The following is a 9,101-nucleotide window of genomic DNA, read 5'->3' on the forward strand; positions in this document are numbered from 1 at the left end:
GTGTTTGCTTCTAAATAGGAAGTTTAAAGGTTTTGTGTTTTATTTTTGTGTACTAATTCTTTGATGAATGCATTTATATGCTGTGGAAACTTTCTGGTATAATATTTATAGTATTTTATGTATAAAGTAATATGACCTCTAAATAAAAATGCTTTGACTTCTTGCTTTATATTTGTGTCCCTCAATATCCTTCAGTTTTCTACTGTTCTAGCTAAGACATCAAGTACTGTACTGAATAGTTAGGGCGACAGCAGACATATTTGCTCCTGATTTTACTGAAAATGCTTTGAGTTCCCCTCCATTCATGTTCATGTTCACTGCTGTATTTCTGTAAATTGCCTTTATTATTTTGGGTATTATTTTAATTAACCTGTCTTTACTGGGTATTTTCCTCTTGCAGCTTTAATATTTTTTCTTTGTTGTGTATGCTTCTTGTTTTGATTATTAGGTGTCACGGAGAACTTTTTTTTTTCTGTTCCTGCAAGTCTCTTGATCCTTGATAGGCATCTTTTTGCTTCTATTAGGGAATTTTTCCTCTATGATTATGCTAAAGGTACTTTATGTGCCTTTACTCTGAGTCTCTTCTTCTATAACTGTTTTTCAAAAGCTTGATTTTTTAAAAATTTATTTATTAAAAATTTTCACCTCCTCCTCTCCTCCCATTCTCCTCCCTCTTCCCCCTCCCTCTTCAATTCTAAGAGAAGTCAGGGTTCCCTGCCCTGTAGGAAGTCCAAGGCCCTCTCCCCTCCACCCAGGTCTAGGAAGCTGTGCATCCAAACAGACTAGGCTCCCAAAAAGCCAGTCCATGCAGTAGAATCAAAACCCAGTGCCATTATCATTGGCTTCTCAGTCAGCCCTCATTGCCAGTCACATTCAGAGAGTCCGGTCTAATCACATGCTCATTCAGACTCAGTCCAGCTGGCCTTGGTGAGCTCCCATTAGATTAGTCGCACCGTCTCAGTGGGTGTACGCACCCCTCGCGGTCCTGACTTTCTTGCTCATGTTCTTCCTCCTTCTGCTCTTCAGCTGGTCCTTGGGAGCTCAGTCTTGTGCTCCAATGTGGGTCTCTGTCTCTATTTCCATCCATCGCTGGAAGAAGGTTTTGTGGTGATATGCAAGATATTCATCAGTGTGGTTATGGGATAAGGCCAGTCCAGGCACCCTCTCCTCTGTTGCTTAAGGACCTAGCTGTGAACATCTCCTTGGATACCTGGGAACCTCTCTAGATCCAAGTCTCTTGTCAACCTTAAAATGGCTCCCTTAATTAAGATATCTTCTTCCCTACTCCCTTATCCATTCTTCTTCAATCTCAACCACCCCATTCCCCCAAGCTCTCCCCAATCCTTCCCTTCTCCCTTTTCTCTCTCCATCTCCCCTTACCCCCACCCCATCCCCACATCCATGCTTCCCACTTTTGTATAGTGATCTTGTCTACTTCCAATATCTAGGAGGATAAATATATGTTTTTCTTTGGGTTCACTTTTTTATTTAGCTTCTCTAGGATCACTAATTATAGGCTCAATGTCCTTTGTTTATGGATAGAATCCACTTGTGAGTGAGTACATACCATATTCATCTTTTCGGGTCTGGGTTATCTCACTCAGTAAAGTGTTTTCTATTTCCATCCATTTGCATGCAAAATTCAAGATGTCATTTTTTTTCCATTGAGTAGAACTCTAAAGTGTATATATGCCACACCTTCTTTAACCATTCTTCTATTGAGGGGCATCTAAGTTGTTTCCAGGTTCTGGCTAATACAACTAGTGCTGCTATAAACATAGTTGAACAAATGCTTTTGTGGTATGATAGGGCATCTCTTGGGTATATTCCCAAGAGTGAAATTGCTGGGTCCTGAGGGAGGTTGACTCCCAGTTTCCTGAGAAACCGCCACACTGATTTCCATAGTGGTTGTACAAGTTTGCATTCCCACCAACAATGAATGAGTGTTCCCCTTACTCCACATCCTCTCCAGCATAGGCTATCATTGGTGTTTTTGAGTTTAGCTACTCTGACAGGTGTAAGATGGTATCTCAAAGTTGTTTTGATTTGCATTTCCCTGATCGCTAAGGAGGTTGAGAATGACCTTAAGTGTCTTTTGGCCATTCAAACTTCTTCTGTTGAGAATTCTCTGTTCAGTTCTGTAGCCCATTTTTAATTGGGTTAATTAGAGTTTGAGTGTCTAGTTTCTTGAGTTCTTTATATATTTTGGAGATCATACCTTTGTCTGATGTGATGTTGGTGAAGATCTTCTCCCATTCAGTAGATGTTTTTATAGTGTTCAATAGGTCCTGTGAGTTACTTTCTTCAGTTTTTCAGCATTGACATTTTCTATGATTTAATGATCCAAATATTCTGTCTTGCCTTCAAGCCTGTATATTTACTTCTAGTTGACCCAATCTGTTGGTGAGCCTTTCCTTAAATATTTTTTATTTGAATTATACACTGCTGGTGGAAATGTATACTATTCTAGTGATTGTGGAAGTCAGTACCAACAGAACTCTTATACAACAAAAAATAAATGTATCATTCCTGGGCATTTGTCCAGAAGACTCCACGCTTATGTATCACAGAGACAATGTGGTTTTTGCAGCACTGTTCATAATATACAAGCCATGAAACCAACCTAGGTCTCCAACAACAGAGAAATGGATAAAGGTAATGTGTTATATATACAATGTGGAATTTTTTTTTGGTTTTTCAGACAGGGTTTCTCTGTATGGCTATCCTGAAACTCACTCTGTAGGTCAAACTGGCCTCAAACTCACATATATCCACATGCCTCTGCCTCCCAAAATTCTGGAATTAAAGGCATGTGCCTGTATTGCCTGACCTGCTTTTTATCCATAAAATAGTGTTATTATGAAGGAAAGTAAAATAATGGGGGATAATCCTTTTAAGTGAATTAAGTATGTCACTAAAAGATGAATATGTGATGCATTTTTCTACTTTATATGTACATAAAAATATATGTGTAGAAGCAGACTGTCTAAGGGAACAAAAAGAACTACTGGAGAGATGATAGCAAAATGGAAATAAGACTGGAATCTAAGGAGAGATATGCTCAAAGTATCTGACAGTCTTGTATAAAAATGTTATTATATAAAGCAATATCAAGTACAGTCCAAAATATTGCTACAGAAAGACAATAAAACATTCTTCAACAAGCATAATTTTTGCATTCATTAATAATTAAATAGAGTATTTGTATAATTATTTTAATGTAGGATTTTAGGTTTTTCATGAAGAAAAATCATGACTGAATATGTTATATATCAGAATGTACTAAATGATACAACTACATTCAAGGCTATTTCAGAAGTTGCAAATTTTGCCTTAATCTCAGTTAAATTTTAGTAATTTACATTTTTCTTTACATTTGAGAGGTTCACACATGTATACATGCATATCAATCCCTCATTTCCATTTCCCCCAGAAACTTTCCCTATATCCTTCATTATATGTTTTTTACCCAATTTCATATCTCTTTTCTCGCAGTCCATTGAGTTCATTACTGTTGCCCATATGTACTTGAGTTTGGGGCAAACCCTAGCAAATGGGAATGCTCTCAGTGTTCACATAATCAAAGGGAAAGATTCTCCCTTTCTGAGAAACTATATACTGCAAAGAGCTGGTCATGAAACTCAAGTCAGTGACACAAACATCAGTTTTCAGAATTAAATATCTGTCTTGTACAACACAGTCTGAAATATATTAATTTCATATTTACATGCTGACAACTTATATTAAGAAAACATTGAAAATCTTTTTCTTCCTGAAATTAAACCATTAAATTTCCATCTGTACATATGGTAAAAACCATAGTAATTCTTATTGTCAAATCCAGCAGTCAAATCCAAGCCAATCCAAATATTTTTGTCTGCATTCTTTGATGTTTCATTGTATGAAAACATTTGCAGCCACCAATTTCTAATGTTATATGTTCAGAAACCAGGCCATGCTGAAGCTACAATATGTAATTTGGATAAGCACAACAAAATATACATTGATTCACTGCATGTATACACTGTTTTGATCATTTTATATTAAGAAATTATTACAGTTGCTACATTTTTCTTGACATCACAATAAGTTATTTGATCTATAGACTAAGAACCTATATGTACAATGATTATACAGGTACTTAAGTTAAATTATTTTGACTATTTTCTGAAGAGCTTTTTTGATGTCCCTGTTCCTCAGACTGTAGATGAAGGGGTTAATCATGGGAACCACAATGGTATACATTATTGAGGCCACCATGCTTTCCCTGGAATAACTAGAAACAGATGAACTAAGGTACACACCAAGGCCTGTTCCATAAAATAAGCAAACAACTGACAGGTGTGATCCACAGGTAGAAAAGGCTTTATACTTCCCATACAATGATGGAATTCTAAAAATGGAGGAAATAATTTTATAGTAGGAGTAAAAGATTCCTGAGGCAGGAAGAAAACCAGCAATGATGCTGACAAGAAATATGACTATGTTGTTGGTTGAAGTATCAGAACAGGCAAGTTTTAGAAGCTCTGGAACATCACAGAAAAAATGAGGGATTTCTTTATTAGTGCAAAATGTTAGTTGTGACACCATCAAACAGTGTACCTGTGAATCCATAAGACTAATGAAGAATGACACCAGGACCAAACATCTACACAGGCTGGGGTTCAGAATGACTTGGTAGTGCAGAGGGTGACAAATGGCCACCCATCGGTCATAGGCCATCACAGCCAGTAGTAAGCTGTCCATACACCCAAAAAAGAAGAAGAAGGATACCTGGCTTAGGCAGCCTACATAAGTTATAGATTTGCTATGAGTCTGCATATTTATCAGCATTTTAGGGACTGTGGTGCTGCTGAAGCCCATGTCAGACAAGGAAAGATTGTAGAGAAAGAAATACATGGGGCTATGGAGGTGGGAATCAGAGTTGATGGCAAGGATGATGAGCATGTTTCCAAGCACTGTGAGCAGGTATATGAGCAGGAATGCTACAAATAAGATGGGTTGCAATTTAGGATCTTCTGAAAGTCCAAGAAGGAGGAAATTCAAGTCCCGTGTTAAATTATATGGCTCCATGGGGCTTGGACATCTTTTGAAAAGAAAAAGATGATTGTAGTGAATTAAGCATTATACAGTCAATTGGTTACATGCATCTATTTTTATAATTCAACAATCATAAGAAAGCATTTATACACAAGAACTACTAAGGTGTAGACATAATTTATTTATTCAGAATGAAGGTCCATGGGCTAGGAGCTTTGTTGTTTGTTTGGTAGTTACTTGGAATATTTAAGAAGTGGAACCCATGATTTGAATACAGAACAGTGATACAGTCCTTCTCTAGTAAATGTAAAATCCTAAATTCAGTCTCTCCAGAAAAGTGGTTAAAGAAAGAAATGGGAGAAAGAGGGATGGAAGAAAGGAAAGACAAGAGGAAGGATGAAAGGAAGGTAAGAAGACAGGAAGAAAGGAAGAAAGAAAGGAAGATAGGAAAGAAGGGAGAAGAACAAATGAAAAGGAAATAAAAGGAGTCTGGTGGGAATTCTGCTTACCAAGATATACTCTTGGTAGAGATTAAGAGATTCCAGTCTCTCTGGATGCCTCTTATATTATGACATCCTCTTTAATATATTCTCACTTCTGACATTCACCAAGATACCTCCTCCAGAGCCAGCGCTACATGGTTTGAATTTCTAGACTAGAAAAACATGAACTTTCAGTGGAACTCTGAAACACAGTTTGCTCCAATACTGAGGGAACCTAGGAGGTGAGTGAACAGCCACATGGTGGACAGAACACCCCATTCTCTAAGACCTCCCCAGCAGGACAAAACCCCAGGTCCCTTCCCCAAATTCCTTGGCTTTTCTGGCCAGCCAGGAGGGAGATTCCTACAGCTAGGCTCCCCCAAACCCATCCAGCCACCATCCAAACTACTAGCTGCACCCGCCTCCAAAACTGTCTATTCTCTGGTAAGCTTGGTGGAACTCTGAATCATAGCTTGCTCCAATTCTGAGGAAACCTAGGAGTTGAGTGAAGAGACATACGGCTGGACACCCCACTCTCTAGGACCTTCCCAGTGAGACAAAACCCAGGGACCCTTCCCCAACTTCCTTGGCTATTCTAGCCAGCCAGCAGGGAGTTTCCTACAGCTAGGCTCCCCCCAAACCTAAACCCATTCACTGGATTCCCCAAGATACTAACTACACCTTGCCTGAGAGCTGAGACTTGGTATAATACTGAGGGGACCAAGAGTTTACTACAACACTGAGCGGATTAAGAGAGAGCACCAAGAGGGAAAACCAGGAGAGAAAACCAAGAGATCAGGCTTATAGAGACCTCAAACTCTTTCTGAGACAGACATTGACCAGAGCAGACCAGGATAAACTCCCAAATACTCAGACAGCTACAACAAGGATTGGAACAAGATGCAAAGACACTGCAGGCCTCATTTGAAGGAAGAGATGGGTAGTTGCCAATGCAAAAATTCCTCTAACAACCTAAAAAGCAACATAGTAACACCAGAACCCAGCAGTCACACAACAAAAACACTTGAACATTCTAACCCAGAAGAAGTAGAAGAAAATGAATTTAAGCGTACCTTTATGAAAATGATGGAGACCTTTAAAGAGGAAGTGAAGATCCCCCCCAAAGAATGAAGAGAAGACAAAAAAGAAGAAATTAAAAAATTCCTCAAAATACCCCAAGAAAATCAAGAAAAAACAATCAAACAACCGAAGGAAATAGTTGAAGATGTGAAGACTGAAATAGAGGTAATAAAGAAAACACAAACTGAGGAAATAATGGATATGGAAACTGGGTAAACAAACAGGAACTACAGAGACAAGTATAACCAATAGAATACAAGAGATGGAAGAAAGAATCTCAGGTGCTGAAGATACTATAGAGGAAATAGACTCATTGGTCAAAGAAAACATTAAATCCAATGAACACTTAAGGCAAAACATTCAGGAAATCTGGGATAGCATGAAAAGACCAAACCTAAGAATAATAGAAGAAGGAGAAGAACTCCAGCTCAAAGGTACAGAAAATATTCAACAAAATTGTGGAAGAAAACTTTCCCAACCTAAAGAGGGATATCCCTATGAAAGTACAAGAAGCTTACAGAACACCAAATAACTGAAACAAAAAAATTTCCCTCACCTTATATTAATCAAAACACAAAACACACAGAATAAGGAAAGAATATTAAGAACTGCAATGGAAAAAGGTCAAGTAACATATAAAGGTAAACCCGACATCTCAGTGGAAACAATGAAAGCCAGAAGGTCCTGGATAGATGTGCTGCAGACACTAAGAGGACACAGATGAAAGCCCAGATTAATATACACAGCAAAGCTTTCATTCATCTTTGATGAAGAAAACAAGATATTTTATTTAAACAATACCTATCACAAACCCAGCATTACAGAAAGTATTAGAATAAAAACCCCACCCAAGGAAGCTAACTACACCCACAAAAACACAGACATCTGATAATCCCACCAGCATAACCCAAAGAAGAGAAACACACAAACACTACAACTGAAAAATAACTGGACTTAACCACTGGTCATTAATATCACTTAATATCAATGGACTCAATTCACCTATAAAAAGACACAGGTTAAAAGAATGGATATGAAACAGGATCCAGCCTTCTGTTGTTTACAAGAAACACAATACCTCAGACAATACCACAGAATAAAGTGTTGGGAAAAGGTTTTCCAATCAAATGGACCTAAGAAACAAGCAGGTGTGGCTATCCTAATATCTAACAAATTGATTTCAAACTAAAATCAATCAGAAGATATTGAGAAGAACACTTTATACTTATAAAAGGAACAATTCATCAAGATAAAGTCTTAGTCCTGAACATCAAGGCTCCTAACACAGGAACACCCACATATGTAAAAGAAACATTACTAAAACCACACATTAAATTGCACATTGAACCACACACACTAATAGTAGGAAACTTCAACACTCCACTCTTGCCAATGGACAGGTCAACCAGACAGAAACTTAACAGATAAATAAGAGAACTAATAGGTGTAATGAATCAAAGGGACTTAACAAACATCTATAGAACATTCCACCCAGAGTACTTCGACAGCTAATAAACACTTTCAGTGATGTGACAGGATATAAGATCAACAACAACAACAAAAAACATCAGTAGCCCTTCTATACACAAAGGATAAAGAAGCTGAGAGGGAAATCAGAGAAACATCACCTTTTACATAAGCCACAAATAACATAAAATATTTTGGAGTAACACTAACCAAGGAAGTGAAAGACCTATTTGACAAGAACTTTAAGACTTTGAAGAATGGAACTGAAGAACATACCAGAAAGTGGAAAGATCTCCCATGCTCTTGGATAGGAAGGATCAACATAGTAAAATTGCAGTCTTACCAAAAGCAATCTGTAGATTCAATGCAATCCCCATCAAAATCCCAAAACAATTTTTCACAGAACTTCGAAGAACAATAGTCATCTTCATATGGAAAAACAAAAACCCAGGATAGCCAAAATAATCCTATACAATAAAGAAACTTCCGGAGGCATTACCATCCATGACATCAAGCTCTATTATAGAGCTACAGTAATGAAAAAAAAAACTTGGTATTGGTATAAAAACAAGACATTGACTAAAATAATTGAATTGAAGACCAGGATATTAATCCAAACACCTATGAATACCTGATTTTTGACAAAGATGCTAAAATTATACAATAGAAAAAAGAGAGCACCTTAAACAAATGGTGCTGAGATAACTGGATGTTAACCTGTAGAAGAATGAAAATAGATTCATATCTATTGCCATGCACAAAATTCAAGTTCAAATGGATTAAAGACCTCAATATAAATCTGACCACATTGAAGAGAAAGTAGGAAGTAGTCTTCAATGCATGGGCACAGGAGACAACTTCCTAAATATAACTCCAGTAGCACAGACACTGAGAGCAACAATAAATAAATGGGACCTCCTGAAACTGAGAAGTTTCTGTAAATTGAAGAACACAGTCAATTAGACCAAAACGCAGCCTACTGAATAGGAAAAGATGTTCACCAACCCCACATCAGACAAAGGGCTGATCTCT

General features: G+C 37.5%; 1 protein-coding gene across 1 annotated transcript; it reads right to left on the bottom strand.

The window, feature by feature from the left end:
• Positions 1-4,146: 4,146 nt before the first annotated feature.
• On the bottom strand, positions 4,147-5,115 carry LOC125408238 (olfactory receptor 7E178-like). Its single transcript, XM_048446359.3, has one exon. It carries the CDS (start codon positions 5,071-5,073, stop codon positions 4,147-4,149), a length of 927 nt encoding a protein of 308 aa, XP_048302316.3. The 5' UTR covers positions 5,074-5,115.
• Between the last annotated feature and the right edge of the window lie 3,986 nt (positions 5,116-9,101).

Source organism: Myodes glareolus, chromosome 4 (genome assembly GCF_982192425.1).
Source record: "Myodes glareolus chromosome 4, mMyoGla1.1, whole genome shotgun sequence".
NCBI classification, from domain to species: Eukaryota; Metazoa; Chordata; class Mammalia; order Rodentia; family Cricetidae; genus Myodes; species Myodes glareolus.